At 38.7% G+C, this 19,501-nt stretch overlaps 1 protein-coding gene and 1 pseudogene across 8 annotated transcripts in view; both read left to right on the plus strand.

Annotated features, from left to right (window-relative positions):
- The first annotated feature begins 1,817 nt into the window (after nucleotides 1-1,817).
- On the plus strand, nucleotides 1,818-2,827 carry LOC141521199 (glycine amidinotransferase, mitochondrial pseudogene; annotated as a pseudogene).
- Nucleotides 2,828-5,724: 2,897 nt separating this feature from the next.
- Nucleotides 5,725-19,501, plus strand: part of NXPE3 (neurexophilin and PC-esterase domain family member 3) — a 46,325-nt gene continuing 32,548 nt past the window's right edge. The window contains exons 1-5 of one of the 8 annotated variants that reach the window (XM_074214392.1): nucleotides 5,725-5,787; nucleotides 7,390-7,481; nucleotides 8,340-8,443; nucleotides 9,195-9,328; nucleotides 14,321-14,603. In XM_074214392.1, the coding sequence (XP_074070493.1) occupies nucleotides 14,511-14,603 (93 nt within the window). In that variant the 5' untranslated portion in view covers nucleotides 5,725-5,787; nucleotides 7,390-7,481; nucleotides 8,340-8,443; nucleotides 9,195-9,328; nucleotides 14,321-14,510. The other 7 variants (XM_074214400.1, XM_074214394.1, XM_074214397.1 and 4 more) reach the window with 7 other exon arrangements.

Genomic DNA, 19,501 nt, shown 5'->3' on the forward strand with positions numbered 1-19,501 from the left:
AAATAATTTATATATTCTAAAATTTTATAGATGCTTTCTTAGTAGTGACAAACAACTAGTAATTGAGGAAATGCTCATCAATTGAGAATGACTGAATTAGTTTGTAATAATGATTGAGATAGATTACTACTGGCTATAAGAAATGATGAACATTTGATTTTAGAAAAACATGAATTAAATGAAATAATGCAGAGTAAAATAAGTATAGCAAAGAGAATCAGTAACAGTAATATTCTGAGTAAAAAATATTCATATCAACTATATAGGATTGAAATGCTATACACCAGAGAAAGAACTGATATATGGAAGTATGTATTGCATGGTTCTTATATAGTATAATAATAATAATAATAATAATAATAATAATAATAATAATAATGATAGTCTGTAATGTAGGAGTTGGAAGGGAAGAAGGGAGATAATTTAAAATTCAAAAAGCAATAAAAAATAAAATTTTAAATTTGCTAACAAATCTTTGTTAAATGAATCAGTAAATGGGTTAAGAATCTAATATAGGAAAAAGTATGACCTCAAAAAAAGATACTTCCCAAAATTCCTTTGCAGAGGGGGAGGGGGAAAGGTGTAGATGTAAAATAATGAATATTATTTTCAGAATATTTTGGAATATAGTGTTTAGTTTTGTTGATTATTTTTCTTTCTCTTCTTTTTTTCTCTAAAAAATTTATTTGTTTTCTGGGATAGTTCTCTAGGAGAACAGGGAAGAAGCAAAACAGAAAAATTTAGCTGATATTAAAACAAGAAAATTGTCACTCTCTATGTACATATATATGTATATATATATATATATACACACACACATATATATATTATATACATATAATATTATATACATATAATATATATATCCCAGACAATGTTATTGGGGAATATAACAGAAAGAGAAGAAAAAACCCTCTGCTTTTGGCTTTTGCTTAGTAAATGATTTTATATTCCACGTGCTCCTTGGACTTCACAAAATTATCAGTTTACTTAAAAAAAATCAGTTGAAATTATTTTTTTCTTAAAGAAAGTTTTATTACTCTTTTTGTTTTTATATTAGTCATTTCTATATGTGCTCTCTACTCTCCAAAGAGGCCTTCCTTTGTTTTTTAAATTTCCTGTATTCATTTATTCAATTTAATTAAAAACTTTTTGAATGTTAATTTATTTTATTTTTTCAATTACATGAAGAGATAATTATTAGCATGCATCTTTTTTGTAAACTTTTGAGTTTCACATTTTTCTACCTCCTTCCCTTCCCTCCCACCATCCCTTGAAAGTAAGTTATCTTATATGACTATGGGCAACAAGAGGAATCGTTCGGCTCGGCCCGTTACACCCAGGGGGCCGCGGGAGCCTCCGGGGTCCGGGCCGGCCAGGGGTGCACCAGCTGTCAGTCACGGGGGGGGTGCTCGCAGGGAGTCCAGAAGGGAGGCTGAGTGCTGGGGACCCCCGAGCCATGCGCATCCCCAGCTTGGGGCAGAGCCAACAATGTCCTTTCCCCCCGAAGCTGGGGAGAGCCCTCACAGGATGGGTGCAGCGAACTTTCCAGAGCACCCAGGCCCCAGGCTGCAGCAGCCCCCAGGAAGCTTCTTGCTACTGAGGACAAGGCCACGGAGCCTGCCACGAAGGACTGCCCCGGCTCCTCCTATAAGGAGTGGGACCCGCTGGAGGAGGTGATTGTAGGAAGGACTGAAAATGCCTGTGTCCCCCCATTCACCGTGGAAGTAAAGGCCAACACATATGAAAAATATTGGCCATTTTATCAGCAGCATGGAGGCCAGTACTTTCCCAAGGAGTATTTGAAAAAGGCTGTTGCTGAAATTGAAGAAATGTGCAATATTTTGAAAATGGAAGGAGTTACTGTTAAGAGACCGGATCCCATTGATTGGTCTTTAAAGTACAAAACACCAGATTTTGAGTCTGAAGGTTTGTGTGGTGCAATGCCCAGAGACATTCTGATAGTAGTTGGAAATGAAATCATTGAATCTTCCAAGGCATGGCGTGCACGCTTCTTTGAGTATCGAGCATACAGATCAATTATCAAAGATTATTTCCATCGTGGGGCTAAGTGGACAACTGTTCCTAAACCCACAATGGCCAATGAGCTTTATGATCAGGATTATCCGATCTATTCCGTAGAAGACAGACACAAATTGGCTGCTCAGGGAAAATTTGTGACGACTGAATATGAGCCATGTTTTGATGCTGCTGACTTCATTCGAGCTGGAAGAGATATTTTTGCACAGAGAAGCCAGGTAACAAATTACCTGGGCATTGAGTGGATGCGTAGGCATCTTGCTCCAGACTACAGGGTGCATATCATTAAAGATCCCAATCCAATGCATATTGATGCCACCTTCAATATCATTGGACCTGGGCTTGTGCTTTCCAACCTTGACCGGCCGTGTCATCAGATTGAACTTTTCAAGAAAGCAGGATGGACTATAGTTACTCCTCCAACTCCAATCATCCCAGATGACCACCCACTCTGGATGTCATCCAAATGGCTCTCTATGAATGTCTTAATGCTGGATGAAAAACGTGTTATAGTAGATGCCAATGAAATTCCAACTCAAAAAATGTTCGAAAAACTAGGTATTTCAACAATTAAAGTTAATATTCGTAATGCCAATTCAATGGGAGGAGGTTTCCATTGTTGGACCTGTGATGTCTGTCGGCGTGGCACCCTGCAATCCTACTTTGACTAGAATTGTCCTGATGAGTGGTGGTAGCTGCTTAGATTGAAATAAGCCTAGGAAGCTTAGGTATAAGCTTCATTTTACTGCTAAAATAAATGCATGAGCTAGCTATATATAGTGCTTTAAGCTATCATATTCTTAACAGTTTATTCTCCCTCTCTTCCATATAAAAGAAAAAAACTTAATTGCTAAGTCTTTGGGCTGACTTTTTGAAACACTTTGTGAACACTTGACAGAATGTGTTTCAAGACAAAGGTTAGCTGCTAGAATAACTTGGCCACTAATGTTTAACCATCTACCTCTGTTTAATGTTCTATCCAAAAGGCAGTTTTGAAATGATAGCCCTGAATTTGACATTTTTCTTTTTCTCTGTTAAATAGTATTATATATATATATATATATATATGTCACTTTTTTTCTAAGTAAGAAAAATACTTAAGTACTCAGATTTTAAGTGGTACCAGATAATTGCCTCTTTTTATAACGGTGTTTTGGTTAATTTTTTCTTTTTTTTAAAGATAAACTAAACTATGCAAACATCAAAGGGAATTTTCCAGGAATTCTGTTAATATTCTCATCTCAACATTCAACATTAGTATTATTTGCTTCTAAAAACACTTTCATATGACTTACCTCATTTTAATTGAAATATTTTGGCCACATTTTCTGTTATTTTAAGGTTCTTACAGAAATATTCAATGCAGTAAGCTATAATAGTAATTTCCCACTCTTAACTTCTTGGTGTACTATACACTACTACATCTTCAAGTTCCCTTTCTTTGGTAAGTTAAGATTTGTTTACATAAGTGCAAATTCTTTAATGCATAGCTGAGAGATAAGAGCATTCAGTAGTTGATGCAAAAAATCTACATACATATATATGACCTGGTTTTAATGTTGGATACTAGACATGTATTTTTTTATGCTAATAAAAATTTTTGTGTTCAAAAAATAAAAAGAGGAATGGTTCAAGGCTTCACCAAGTAGATTCAAATTGCAAATTGCTGAACATTGCAAAATGTATAATATAAAATGCCTAAGCAGCAGTTCTAAAAACTGCTTTATGTTCTGATGAGGTTTACACATATCAGCTTCTTAGCTGATTATAGCAGTAGTCAAGCTATTGAATGTAGCTTTAAGTAATTTTGTTAATGTATCTCTGAGTCTTTTGTGGTTAGCATTTCTTTTGTGTATAGGTATAAAATACCTATCCCATACCAGATTCATACTGTAGACTGAGTACCTTTTTACATTCCCATTTGGGGAAATCCTGGATAAGAGTTTAAATCTAAACTTTAAATAGTTTATCCCCAGGGCATCAGTGGAAGAGTATGTTTGTCCTTCATTTAAAAAAAAAATTTTTTTTTGCAAGGCAATGGGGTTAAGTGGCTTGCCCAAGGCCACACAGCTAGGTAATTATTAAGTGCCTTGAGGCCGGGCTGGTGCTCTATCCTAGCTGCCCCTATCCTTCATTTTTTTTTTAAAGATTTTATTTATTTTTGAGTTTTACAATATTTCTCCTAATCTTACTTCCCTCCCCCCACCCCCCCCAGAAGGCAATCTGTCAGTCTTTACATTGTTTCCATGGTATATATTGATCCAAATTGAGTGTGTTGAGAGAGAAACCATATCCTTAAGGAAGAAACATAAAGTATAAGAGATAGTAAGATCAGACAATAAGATACCAGATTTTTTTTTCTAAATTAAAGGTAATAGTCTTTGGTCTTTGTTCAGTCTCCACGGCTCTTTCTCTGGATACAGATGGTATTCTCCATTGCAGACAGCCCCAAATTGTCCCTGATTTTTGCACCGAAGGAATGAGCAAGTCCATCAAGGTTGAACATCACCCCCATGTTGCTATTACAGCGTACAATGTTTTTCTGGTTCTGCTCATCTCACTCAGCATCAGTTCATGCAAATCCCTCCAGGCTTCCCTGAATTCCCATTCCTTCTGCTTTCTAATAGAACAATAGTGTTCCATGACAGACGTATACCACAGTTTGCAAAGCCATTCCCCAAGTGAAGGCCTGTCCTTCATTTTTGAAGAAGACCATGACCTTGGGGAGGTGATGCCATGACGAGCACCTGGAGTGGATTTGGGGGGGGGGGGGCTGTGCTAAGTCACCAGCCTCACCTGCTTCTCTAGAACCATCAGGTTCCGGTGGCCAGATATGAATCAGGATGCCTGGAGATGGCTCTAGGTGCCGGGGAGTCAGGGTCATGCAGCTAGTAGCTGCCAGAGGCTGGGCTTGAAGTCCCGTCCTCTTAAATCCAAAGCCCGTGCTCGTGGACAGAGCCAAGGTTCTTCTCCTCAGACCCGGACTGAACCACAGGGCACTGATGCTGCCTCCACTGTAGCCAGGCCCTTTAGAGGCAGGAGTAGGTGCATTTTCCAGGATCCTGTGAGTTCAAAAGAGGTTTCTCAATGTTGAATTCTGTTAAAATGTATATGACATAATTAAAGACAGAATGTTTGAATTTTGTAGTGCTAGTTTTACTAATAAATGCATATTATTGTTTATCAGTTTCTGTCAGATTTTTTTAAAATTGAGTATTAAAAAAGTCATCTAGATGCAGCCCCTGGCCAAACTACAGCCAGAATAAGCACAAAGTAAAGAAAAAAGGAGGCAAGTGCCGGGGCGCCCTGGCCTCAAATCCAAAGGCGCTGCGGTCCGGGCCCTCTCCGCGCCCCCACGGCGCCGCGCGCACCGCCCGCATGAGGCTCCGGGCCGGGCCGGGCGAGCCGCAGGGCGAGCTGCGGCCGCGGGAAGCTCCGGGGCGGGGCCGGTCCCGGGGGTGCGCGGGGGGAGGGGAGGCCCGCAGGTGGAGCGAGGCGTGAGCCGGCCGGGGCTCCGCGGCACCAGGGCTGTCAGTCAGCGGCCCGGCCCCGCCTCTGCCGAGCACGACCAATGCTGGCTGCGGGCGGCCGAGGGGAGACGCATCGGGGTCACCGCGGCGGAGGGACGGGAAGTGGCAGCAGCCGGAGGCCGCGCGGCGTGGCGGGGGCGCAGCTTCCCGGCAGGCAGGGCCGGCGGCGGGAGGGACGCGCGCCGCACCCGGTGCGGCCGCGGCGGCGCCCGGGCGGGTGAGTCGCGGGCCCCGAGGCCGCGGCGGGGAGCCTTGCCGAGGGGCCTCCCCTCTCCCGCTGCAAGCCTCCCGGCTCGAGTTCCCAGCTCCCTCGCCGATCGCGGCCGCGAGGACCCGCGTTATTCCGCGTTATTGGGGTCCGGCCTGCCGGGGCGAGGCCCCCCCCCCCCCCGCGCCGCGGAGGATGCGGCGGGCAGGGCGCGGGGCGGCGCGGGGGCTTCACCCGGGCATGGCAGGACAGGCTGCAGAAGAGGACAGCCGGAGTGCGCGAGGGACCGGACGGGAGGAGCCGTCCCTGATGTCGCCCCCAGCCACCTAATACTGTCGTGGGGGCCCCGCTGCCTCTGCTTTCTGCGGGGCAAACACGTGTGCCCCCACCCGCATTGTTTTCCTAAGTCCCGGGGAAACAGGGCCGGGGTGCTACTGGCGGGGATACTGGAGGGGGGCCGTGAGGCAAGAGTGTTAAGTCACTTTTATCGTCTGTGGCAGAGGCGATTGTTGCTGCCCAGACTTCATTTTATTCCCAGCATCATTATGAAGTCTATTTAATTTACTTATGTTTCCTCAATCTGCCTATTTTCGTGTGTGTGTGTGTGTGTGTGTGTGTGTGTGACAATTTTAGTTTAGCCATTAGCTGTGTTTCTAAGTTCTTTAAGAGACAACGCAGATATCCTCTGAGCCAGGAGTTTTTATTTATTTACGTATATCACTGACCCCTCTGGTATGCTGGTAAAACCTATGAACCTTTCTCGGAATAATGGATTTAAATGTATAAAATAAAATATGAAGAATATCAGAGGAAACTAATTGTAATGAGATTCAGTTATCAAACTACTTGTGCATAGAGTTCACAAAGCCCGGGTTAAGCTCTCTTGCTCTGCATGAAATGCTCAGACAGCACCGACATGAAACACAAATCTCTTCAGTAATATGTCATTCAGACTGCTGAATACTTCAGAGTAGGAGCTCAGGGTCTCATCTCTCTCTTACCTAACCTTATTGATCCTTCGGGCATGGCCTCAGTCAAAGTGGGACTTGGGAAAGATCTAGCTTTAAAAAGCCAAGGTCTCTCATTGCCTCCAGGGCCATCCCCGGTTGTCCTGATGCATATCTGACCACTGGAATCAGAGAAAGAAGTTGGTGACTTTGCACAGCCACCCCTCACTTAAATCCCACTCTCTTGAATGTCACGACATCATCTCCCTGATATCATGAACTTCTTTGAGAATGAAGAATAACAACAGGGACAACTCCATTTGTCAGTCCATTCTATTTTTTAAGCCTTATAGTATATTGTTCAGTCTGACTCTCCCTGATCCCATTTGAGATTTTCTTGGCAAAGACACTGGAGTGCCATTTCCTTCTCCACATCATTTACAGAAGAGAAACTAGATGAAGTAATTTAGTATCTCAAGCTGATTTGAACTCAAGAAGATGAATCCTAATGACAATAGACCAGGCACTCTATCCACTTCACCACCTAGCTTCCATTATTAGACCTTCCTTAGATTAAAATGAAATTTGTCTCACTATAACTTATTTGTTGGTTATTCTCTTCTCTGGGTCAACCAGATTGTCTAATCTCTTTTCTTTGAAACAGTTGATATAGTTTGAAATCCTATTATCCTGAGACCTCTGGAGAGGGATGGTACCAAAAGCAAGAAGGCATATTTCCCTACAGCTTTGTCCAAGGTGGGTTTTGATTTTTCACCTTTCAGTAGTATAATCTCTTACACTTCCTCATCAGTTAGGTAAAGTCCTAATGAATTTACTTTCAAGTAAAATCTAAAATATAGTAATCAATTACAAAGAAGAAAAGACAAGACAAATGTCATAGGTCAGTGGTTCCCCACTTTTAGGACATATCTAAAGTTAGGACATATTAAAGTCATCAAGGAGCTACATAAAGGACTTTAAGAGTCGTATGTAAAGTCTCAAAGTGGTAGATGAGAATATCTGGTTAGGGTACTTTCTGAGCCATACATAGACCAGGTGATCAGTGACTTTTCCTACACATTAAGGCCCTTATCTCCCCCTCCCCACCAAATTTTAGGGATAGGAGCTATTTGAGGATTTTCCAGATATATTCTCACTGATGCTCACTCACCTTGAAGAGGGAGTCTTTGGAAGGACATTAGAGCAGGGGCTCAAGAGATCTGACCTTGATCTCATCATGTTCCACTCTAAAAAAATAGATAGATGGTACATACCAGCTTTTCAGATGACAAAATTATTATTTAAAAATTTGTGGCAACCAAGAGTAATGACTAATCATAGTGGTTATGAAGTGCAATATTAATATTTGTGTAACCCCAGTGTAAAGGGGGTCTTTGACACTTTTCTGGGCCCCAAGAAACTCCTCAGTAATACAAATTTGGCTGGGTGCCTTTAGGTCCAGGAACAATCTGACGGGATTCAATCAGCTGAACCTGGGGGTCTTGAGATGTATCATAAATTTGTCTGAGACTCAAAACACTCTTGTTAACCTAATCCTTTTGTTGTATCTGCAAAATTACTGCTCCCTCCCAAAACTGCCTCTCCCTTCTCTAGATGCAGCTGGAACTGTGAGATAGTAAACTCCACCTGCCCTAAGCCTGTGGGAAGCCTGTGGGTATGTGACTCCCTATGTCACAGGAAACATGTTAAGATATAAGGCAAGACCCTGACCCTCTTCCATCTTTTACTGGCCTCCTATCTAACTAGGTCACATGTTTGTAATAGTCAGACAAGGAAATATATCTAACCGCTATCTCTGCTTCTGTACCCTGCTTACTCACAATACCCCCTGATTTGGGTGATCCTAACCCCGGCAGCCCCCGGATAATGAAAGGAACTCTACTTCAAAATTTAGCAAGTTTTGGTCTCTGTCTCACCTTTTGGGGTACAACAGTTACTTAGACATAGTAAACTGGGTCAGCTTGATGGCAATCTGGGGGCAGATTGTAGTGTCAATTTGAGGAGGAGGAAAGATTACTGCCCATAATTAGAGAATAGCTGCTGTTGTAGAGTTTTATGACAATTTGTGTATTTATTTGGGGGGGAAGAGAATAATTCCAGATCCAGGGTTTAGGATTCAGGGGAGCTTTTCTGATAGGAGCATTTCTGTTTTACCTAGAGTTCAGGACTTTGGAAGTACGGTCCCTGGAGTCATGTGTGGTTCTTTGTTATCCCTTTCTCTGGATTTCTAGAGTATTTTGGTTATGATTGAACTTCTTGTTGATTTTTGAGGTGATATTTGGTGATCAGACTTTCTATTTGAAGATCTTCTTGAGAAAACCTACTAGTGATCGTCTCAAAAACCCTGCCTTGTCAAAATCTGAGAACTTCACAAAAGATATTTAATGATAATGGTGATATGATGATGATGATGATGATGATAACAGATTCCCTGGATTTTGCCATCAGGATTCTTCAGCTGCTTTCTCACCTTGCATCTTCTCTCAGAGTCGGGGCCTCTTCACCTTGGAACATCCATCTTTCTCCTGAGACCTTCTCATCCTTGAACATCTCTCTGCCATGCTAGCTTCCTTCTCTCATTGGTGAGTTTCTCCCAGAGCCCACACTTTAGAGAGGTACCCAGGCCTACCAATTTTCCTACCCTTGGTGGCTATGCTTTTGACTTTTTGGAATCCAGCATAAGGCCCGTGAACAGGTGCTCCTTCATCCTTTTTTCGACACTTTTTTATGTTTTCTTTCTTCATTAGAATGTAAGTTCCTTGATGGAGAAAGAAAACGTGAAAAAGTGTATTTGTATGGTTAGTGCTTCTTAGCACATGGCCTGATTCATAATAAGTTTTTTTTTAAGGTTTTTTGCAAGGTGATGGGATTAAATGGCTATAGTAAGTTCTTTATAAGTGCTTATTGCTTTGCTTCCTTGAGAGTAAGGATTGTTTAATCTTTTATATTTGTATTTACAAAATCTAACACATAATAAGTGCTTAAAATGATTGCAGATTGATTGAAATATAAAACCTTAACATTATGAGAGAAAATGGCTTTTTTGTATAAAAATGTTCTGGTGTTTTTTTTTATCTGTAAACTCATTCTTTATATTTGCTTTTAGCATATACTGCTCATAACTAATCTAAACCTTATTGTTCTATGCAACTTTTTTCTAAGTAATATTAAAAATTGTGAAGGACTTCCCTTCAAGATGTGGACCTATCTTTGGTTTTTTTTTTTTTTTTAACAATATAGAGAAATCAATAGAGCATTCAGATGATTACACACCATTACTTACAAGTAATTTGTACTTACCATGTGTCTCTTTACTGACCTTTGGGTGATTCACAATTTTGATTCTGCCAACATTATAATTTCATTTGACTTGCAACCATCTAAATATCATTGCAGGAATAGTGATATCAGAAAGGAAAGGTTTTCATTTTGGGGAGAAGCTTGGAATCAATATAAGAAGACTGGAAAAGGGGCGGCTAGGTGGCGTAGTGGATAAAGCACCAGCCCTGGAGTCAGGAGTACCTGGGTTCAAAGTCTCAGACACTTAATAATTACCTAGCCATGTGGCCTTGGACAAGCCACTTAACCCCATTTGCCTTGCAAAAACTAACAAAACAAAACAAAAAAAACAAACCCCAAACTGGAAAGATAGAAAGAAGTTACTTTATGAAATGTTTTAAAATCTCAAAAGAGGATTTTATATTTGATCTTGGAGATAATAGGGAGACATTTTTGAATGGTGGATGGAGCAGGATCAGGTCTCTTTAGGAAAATCACTTTGGAAGATGGAGTAGAGTAGGGAAAGACCAGCCAGAAGGCTATTATAAGGATGAGGTGATAAGGACTTGTATTAGAGTGATGATAGTGTCAGAGGATAAAACAGAGCATTTGTAACTCAGGATGCACTAGTAAAACCACTTTATAATTAGGCATGGTTTTTTTTTTGTTTTTTTAGGTTTTTGCAAGGCAAATGGGGTTAAGTGGCTTGCCCAAGGCCACACGGCTAGGTAAATTATTAAGTGTCAGAGGTCGGATTTGAACTCAGGTACTCCTGATTTCAGGGCCAGTGCTCTGTCCACTGCGCCACTTAGCTGCCCCTCAATTAGGTATGTTTCTAAGGAATGGAAATACAATTCATTAGTGTATACAATCAACAATGCACAGTATACACACCTGTAGGAACAAACTACCCACCTGATTTTTAAAGTGTCACTTACAGGTGCTCAAGAAAATATGCCTTCTTTGCTCAGCCAGAGGTTGTGTGTCTCCCTCTAAGGTGGTAAATTTTCATTTGATAGCACTGTTGTCATTTGAACAGGGGATGCTCAAACTTCTGAGTTTGGGGAATGCAGGAATCTGTTCTAATTGAGACCCAGGAGCAGGCTGATCCCAGGAGTTTAGCGAAGGGTGTTTACAGATTATATCTAGGTCTAATAGGTGATCAGTTACTTAAACTTATGATGATAGGAAAGTGTTAATTAGAGCTTTAGTTTCCTAACAAATATTGCTCAGTCCCTTATTACATTTGGTGGATATGCATTTATACTTGTTTACAAAAATTTGGAGGACACACATTTCATTAGTTTATTATATTTAGGGAACGCACACATCATTAGTCATTATTTTGCAAAAGAGACATATGCAGCATCAATTGCTGTTAAACTGGAATATTCAAGTGCCGTTTGTCTTCACCAAATTATATTACACAAGTTCTTATCTTACAGAAAAACAACGTATATGACAACTACTTAGTTACAAAATGAAGCTTAAAACAAAAATAGAACTGTTTATTCTACATTAGCATATTTATTACTGCTTCAGCATATACAAGAGAAGTTTAGAAGGTAGAATTGAAAGGTCCTGGCAACAGATTTGATATTTAGAGAGTTGCGGAGTTGGAGATGGCACTTAGTTTGCAAATCTGGCTGACTAGGAGGATTGTTGTATCCTAAATAATAATAGGGGAGTTACAAAGGGAGAATATTTTTAGAGAAAAGATAATGAATTCAATTTTGGACCTAATGAGTTTCATATGTCTGTAGGATATCCAGTTCAAGATGTTCAGTTGAAAATTGGACACATGAGACAATGTCAGAACAGAGATTAGGAATGTATAACTAGATCTGGAAATCATTTATATGTAATATATAGTTAGAAGCGAGCCCAGGACAGAACCTTGGAGGATACTCACTGTTAGTAGGTATGACCTGGATGAAGATCTAGCAAAGGAGACTGACATAGAGTGGTCAGACAGGTAGGAGAACTGGGAGAAGTCTCCTAGTTCCACAAAAACAAAGAGAAAGGAGATTATATAGGGAAAGAGAGGTTCAGCAGTGTCACAGCATTCAGGGAGGAGAAGAGGGAAGAGGTTTTAGAAAAGTCCATTAACTTGACAGCCAAGAGATCTTTGGTAACTTTGATGAGAGAGGTTTTAGTTGAATGAAGAAGAGTTTGGACATAAGAAAGACAAACAGAATTAGGTTGTATGTATATTTTATTCCTCTTAAACTTGTAGCTGTGCATGAATGTGAGTTCCAGTTATAAACTGAAAACTCCAAGTGAGTTCTTGGTAAGTGTGAATTTATAGAAATGAGACAAAGATCATAAATTTGGGAGTGGTGGTCAGTCAGTACCAGAGTACTGGAGTATATTCTTGGAGCCTGGCCTCACTGTGCCATTAAGCTGTTGCGGGGGTCCAGCTTCCGCGGGGGTCCAGCTTCCACGGGGTTCTTGGAACCTGACAGGAGGGATAGAGTCGGCAAAATGAGTTGAGTCAACAAGTGGGTAAAGGCAGGAGCAGGTTGACTGACTGTCAGCTGCTTGGATTTATTTTTATAGTTTCGGAATCATGTATGTTTCAAGCAAGCAAGCTAAGATCATTTCCTTGGTTACAAAAGTGTACAATTTTCATCATCAATCATATAGTTCATATGGTTACAAGTTTTAATCATGTGATTACAAATTTAAGTAATAATCATATAGTTAATTGATTTCCCATCCCCACTGAGACCACGATGACCTCAACCTGTCTGTTACCTTATTTATTATTACATTGTATAATTGTTAATTCATTTAAAGTTATTAATTAAGCAGTTCTTTTAATGGAAAGTTTTTTATATTTTTGGTGTAGGTAATGTTTTTCAATACACTTCCTTAACAGTCTGTAGTGAGGGTCTTTATGCTTGTCCACCCATCTGTTAACTCTTACAATAACCAATTTTTCTTTCTGGCCTTGTTGGTAGAAGCCACAGTTTCTGTGACTTTTTTATTCTTTCCCATGAAACTAAGGCTGCTGGAGTTCATGTATCGGTCACCTGTACTAACTATTTTCTCACCATCTTTTTCCATATATTCCTGTGTATGGTAAGGGGGGGAAAACTATTAATTTCCCTGGAATTCTATCTGACCTATCTTGTATCTGTTTTCCCTGTATATATTCTGGCATCTCCTTGGAATTACCAGTGCTGGGTTTTCCAGAGATTTCATAATGTTGAAGCCTTTTGTATGCCTCAGAGAGAGACAGTCCTGTTAATTTTGGACAGAGTTTACAGTCTGTTTTATTCAAGGAATTTTTCTGAAATCCTTCCTTTATAGTCATTCCAGTATTAGGGTGAGTAAATATTGTAATCAATAATAAACCTATAAATATTGGTATGCATGAAATCCATATATATATATATATATATATATATATATATATATATATATATATATATTGAAGAAGGAAATGTTCCGTCAGGCAGTGTGACTGCCTTGAGTCTTCTTGCTGTGATTGTGTCAAACAGCTCAGAGACCCTGGCTCCCAACAAGCTATCTCAGGATGTCTTGCTTTTTGTCACAGTTCCATTAGGGACTTCCTGATTCAGGATATCTGCTTCATGCACCAGCCCCATTAGGGGAGGAGGAGTGCCCCCTGGCACAGGATATCTGTGTTCATGAAGCAGGAAAGTCTTCCCCCTCTCCTGACCCAGGATGTCTAGGGAAGCTTGTGGCTGTGACACTGCAGGACATTTAACAGAGCAGCTGAGGTTTATATTTGGATTTTTTTTTTTGTTTTTTAGGTTTTTTGTTTTTTTTGCAAGCCAATGTGGTTAAGTGGCTTGCCCAAGGCCACACGGCTAGGTAATTATTAAGTGTCTGAGATTGGATTTGAACTCAGCTACTCCTGACTCCAGGGCCGGTGCTCTATCCACTATGCAACCTAGCCACCCCTATATTTGGTTTTAGAGAGCAGGCAAGGTTGATAGGTTGCAAGCCAGATTGTAGAGAATAAGAAGTGAGTGACTGGATGGGAAGTAGAGGTACACTTGCAGAAATCTTGCTTAAGAAGTTCAGCCATAGGGGGCGGCTAGGTGGTGCAGTGGATAGAGCACCGGCCCTGGAGTCAGGAGTACCTGGGTTCAAATCTGACCTCAGACACTTAATAATTACCTAGCCGTGTGGCCTTGGGCAAGCCACTTAACCCTATTTGCCTTGCAAAAAAAAACCTAAAAAAAAAGTAGTAGTGATAATTATTATTACTATTACCTCAACTTCAATATTCTCCTGATATTTCTTTTTAATTTTTCCTTTAGGTGTTCTTTAAATGAGATTTGTTATTTAAATCTACTATATTCCCCTTTGAAAAAAAAGAACACTAAGTGTGCTAACAGAGAGAAGCAACGTTACCTGAAAGTTTGTTTATAATCCTGAGAAACAATGACATTGATCTCTGTGGAGCAAAGGCATGGTGTCCACCATGACTGATGGAGACACAAGTAGACAATGTGGACGAATTTCTGCAAACCATGGTTTTTCTGCTGTCTCCTGACAGCCTTAACCATTGTGCTGCTGGTCCTCAATGTTAATCAGTTAGAGGTGAGTTTCATTTCATTCCAACAGAACAGAGACTCAAGGGTTCTTGGGATATATAAATTGTGTGTATTATAGGGTAAAGGACTGGGATAATGAGAGGGTCACCAGAGAACTTATTTTGGTTGCATGTCTTTGATTTAAGATTTTTTTAAATTATATTATCAGAAATATTCTTATACACCATTCTCCATTAGTAAGTACTGTGTTAGGTGTTCTGTGTCATATGATTCCTTCATCCTAACCTAAGATCAACAGACCGATTTGTCCAATGATGTGTCCAGAGTTTAGAGGACACACAGAAAGTGGAGCAACACTGAAACTAGTACAAATATTTACCATCTTGGCCATCTATAAAAGTGAAAAGGTATCAGAGTAATTGAGGGTGGCAGAAGTTCTAAGAATGACAGGGTGGTTTTCACCATTGGGTGGTAACCCCCACTCCTACTCCAGCCCCAGAAATTTCCAATCAGTTTATAGAGATCCTAAAACAAAAAACCAAAATTCCACAGCGAAGGCAAACAAAGATTCATAGTTTTAATTCAGATTTTCTTTTTTAATTTCCCAAAAGAACAGTAGAACTATATTAATGCAGTGCACCCTTAGAAAAGCTATCTTCCTGAAATCAATGATTCCTTGTTTAATCATTCTCTTTTCAATCGGGTCAAAAGTGGACAAAGGATACTCTGCTTTATTGAATTAAACAAAGACATTTTGAGATTTTATTTTGTCACCTCAAATAGTCATAATTTCAAAAGACTATGAATCTTCTCTGAAATTGATTGCTTCCTATTTAGGAACAACGGATTATGTCTCTGATTCAAGTGAGATGGAAGACTTTAGTCTTAAACCGTAGCCATGAGCTGTGTGATCTCACTTAATGTTTCTTTACCTCAGTTTCCTCAACTATAATAATAATAACAATAATAATAATGTTATAATTTCTTAATATTTTAAGGGAGAGTAGTTATAAGTTTGAAATGAGATATTTTTTAAGATTTTTGGCATAGTGCCTGGCATGTATTAGGTACTATATAAATTTCTTAATATTTTTAATAGATAACCATAGGATTACATGCTTCTATACTTTATAGTATATGTATTTGAATGTATATGTGAGTATATATGTATGTGTATGTGTGTGTATATATATATATATATATATATGTATATATATATACACACATGCATTGACTGTCAAGTGGAGTGATGCAGTGGACTTAGGGGGAGGAAGATATAAGTTCACTACTTTCTAACTTTATTATTTTGGACAAGTCTCTGTAAGTCTCTATTTCCTCATTTGTGAAATGAGGATAATAGTAGTTCTTACCTTGCAGAGTTTCATTTTTGACTCAAATGAATAATCTACTTTGAAAATCTTAAAGTTTATAAAAGTGCTTATTTATTAAATATTATTACTATTATGGTCTATAAGTCTCCCTTATCATATTGCCAAGATGGTATACTATATCTTTGTTCACAGTCTCCTATAATCAGCATTTGGCATTTAGAGCAGCAGTGTCAAACATGTAGCTTTATGTAGTCTTATGCAACCCACAATATTCCTGAGTGCAACAGATTAAAATGTAATTATGATCTGATTTTAATGTGGTGATATATTAATTTAAAAAAAGCAAATACAAGCTTAGGTAAATAAAGATATTCAACTATAAATAAATATATAAATACATTTTATATATCAATCTGCATATAATTCTTTTTTTAATTTATTTTTATTAAAGATATTATTTGAGTTTTACAATTTTCCCCCTAATCTTGCTTCCCTCCCTCCACCCCCCATGCATATAATTCTTTATTTAATCATTCCTTTTTTCAATCTGGTCAAAGGTGAACAAAGAGGAGGTACTCCTTTTAAACAAAACATTTCTAGTCTTTATTTGTTCATATCAAATTTTTAGTTTTCATATGTATATATGGAGTGTAAATATTATTTATTAAACATCATACACACACACATCAACTAGGTAAAGTATGGGGCCTGGAGTTAGGAAGACATATCTTTCTGAGTTCAAATCTGGCCTTAGATTTTACTGTGTGATCCTGGGCAAGTCATTTAACTCTGTTTGCCTTACTTCCTCATCTATAAAATGAGTTAGAGAAGGAAATGACTAACTATACTACAGTATCTTTGTCAGGAAAAATCCAAATGGAGTCACAAAGAGTTCGACACAACAGAAATCACGGAGCAACAAAATTTGCTTTATCATCTTGTTCCAAAATTCCTGAACTCTGTCTAGTTCTTTCCTTCCTTCCTTTCCTCTTATGATTTGGGTGGTAGATTTGATTTGTTTCTTTAATTCTGTAGGTGTAGCTTCTATCCACTTTTATGTTTTCTCTTTACATTTTTTTCTAATATAACTGCTTATGCTTTCACTATTATCTTTCTGCTCATACTTTTTTTTCCTCTGCTTATTTTATTCCATAATATTCTTTCATTACCTTAAAGTTCTTTGATTTGTTCATTGTTTTAGATAATTTTAAAGTTTATTTTGAGGATTTTGAATTATTTTGCTTTTTGGGAGGCATTTCACTGTCTCTTCTTGAGAATAGGTTAAAAAGGAATGTTTCTTGTGATTTCTTGCTTTGCTGGCTTTCTGGACATTTCCCCATCTTCATTTTATAAAAGCACATCTAGAAAGGTACAGAAGTTCTTTATCTTTTTTTAGAATGGATATAGTGAAGCCATTGAAAATGATGTCTGTGAAAGTGCTTTAATCTTTAGTTAGAAAGTGCTCTGTAATCAAAGGTACAGGATCAATTGGTCTTGGGTTGCCTAGTAGAATAAAAGCTAGTCTTTGGGGTGGCTAGGTGGTGTAGTGGATAAAGCACCGGTCCTGGAGTTAGGAGTACCTGAGTTCAAATCCAGCCTCAGACACTTAATAATTACCTAGCTGTGTAGCCTTGGGCAAGCCACTTAACCCCGTTTGCCTTGCAAAAACCTAAAAAAAAAAAAAAAAAAAGCTAGTCTTTGCAGTCATGAGCAGTAAGTTCAAATTCTATCTCTGATACCTACGAGCTTTGACCACTTTGACTGGGAAAAGTACAGCTTTTTGAAACTTAGTTTCCTTACCTATTGTTTAGTCATTTCAGTTATGTCAAATTTTTTATGAACTCATTTGGGATTTTCGTGACAAAGATACTGGGAATGGTTTGCTTTTTCCTTTTCCAGTATATTTTACAGGTAAAGAAAGATGAAGGCAAACAGGGTTATGTGACTTGCTTAGGGTCACATAGCTAGTGACCCTAGTGTTTGAGGTCAGATTTGATCTCAGGAAGAGTAGTTTTCCTGACTCCATATCTGGTGCTCTGTCCATTGGGAGACCTAAATGTGCTCCCCTTACCTCTAAAAGGGAGATAATAATACACTTATTACTTTCTTCACAGGATTATTGAGGAAAGCATTTTGTAAGCCAGAAAGAACTTTCTACATGTTTAAACAAAATTTAATTTTGCTTAAATATTATTCAGTAAAATCCTCAACAGATTTTTATATCAGAATATAAAGTTGGATTGGAATAAAAGGAAACTGGAGGTGGGGTGGGGAGGGCTAGGTTGCACAGTGGATAGAGCACTGGCCCTGGAGTCAGGAGTCCCTGAGTTCAAATCTGGCCTCAGACACTTAATAATTACCTAGCTGTGTGGCCTTGGGCAAGCCACTTAACCCTATTTGCCTTGCAAAAAAGAAAAAAAACTAAAATACCCCCCCCCCCCCAGAAAAAAGGAAACCAGGAAGACATTTTGGAAAAGGAGTTTTCAACTGTTTACATTATAGACTACTTCCGCCCTTAATTTCAGTAAATTTTGTCTAATACTTGAGTAAAGAAAGATCTCTACCAGCCTTCTACATTTTTTTTTTTTTTTTTTTTGCAAGGCAAACGGGGTTAAGTGGCTTGCCCAAGGCCACACAGCTAGGTAATTATTAAGTGTCTGAGACCGGATTTGAACCCAGGTACTCCTGACTCCAAGGCCAGTGCTTTATCCAATATGCCACCTAGCCGCCCCTTAGCCTTCTACATTCTAAATTTACTTGTGGCTATAAAAATCAGACCCCTTTCTTCTACCTATCTAACATCTACCATTGTCCTCACTTGTGGCATAGCAGCTTAATGTATTATTCTTTAGATTAAAATGAGGCAGAAGTTCTCAAGCTTTGACCATAGTTTCTCCTTTTAAGGAACATTTTGATATTTTTTTAATTATTCCTTCCCATATTCTTTCCAATTTTGTTCGAGGTTATCCAGTTTAATATGTGACTTAATTGTATGTTTCAATAGAAATTATGATACCACATTTTGATTAGATAGAATTTATGTTTGTTGTGGTCAGACAGTTTATATGGCACTCCTAATTTTTTTGATATTGTTGCCATTTTCTCCTTTTCTTTTGAATCATGTTTTAGTAAAATGGGAACTGGATTTGTCTTCAGAGATGAGGGTTCAAATCCTGACTTATAGGTTTTCTCACCTATAAAATGAATGATCGGGCTAGGTGGTCTCTGAGGTCCCTCTCTACATAGCTTTATGATCCTCTAGGTCAGAAATGTTACATGTAACTTATGGTCACATATGACCTACACCACTCCTTAAATGCACTCTGAACAAATATTTAACAATATAACTAAAAATAAAGTAATGTACAGATAATGTTGATATGTGGTTTTCTAAATTAGTATAAAACCCATGGAGATCCTCACATATTGTTTAGTGACCTCTATTTTTTGAGTTTGACACCATTGCTCTAGATCAAGGGTTCTTATCCTGTGATTCATTAATTTGTTTATTTTAAAAAACACAAGTGTCCTAAAAGTCTTAGTGAAGTTTTATGATTTAAAACCTTAAAACTAAGCTTACTAGATTAAAACTCCTGATACAACTATGTATTGT

This window comes from Macrotis lagotis, chromosome 1 (assembly GCF_037893015.1).
Source record: "Macrotis lagotis isolate mMagLag1 chromosome 1, bilby.v1.9.chrom.fasta, whole genome shotgun sequence".
In the NCBI taxonomy this organism is placed as follows: Eukaryota; Metazoa; Chordata; class Mammalia; order Peramelemorphia; family Peramelidae; genus Macrotis; species Macrotis lagotis.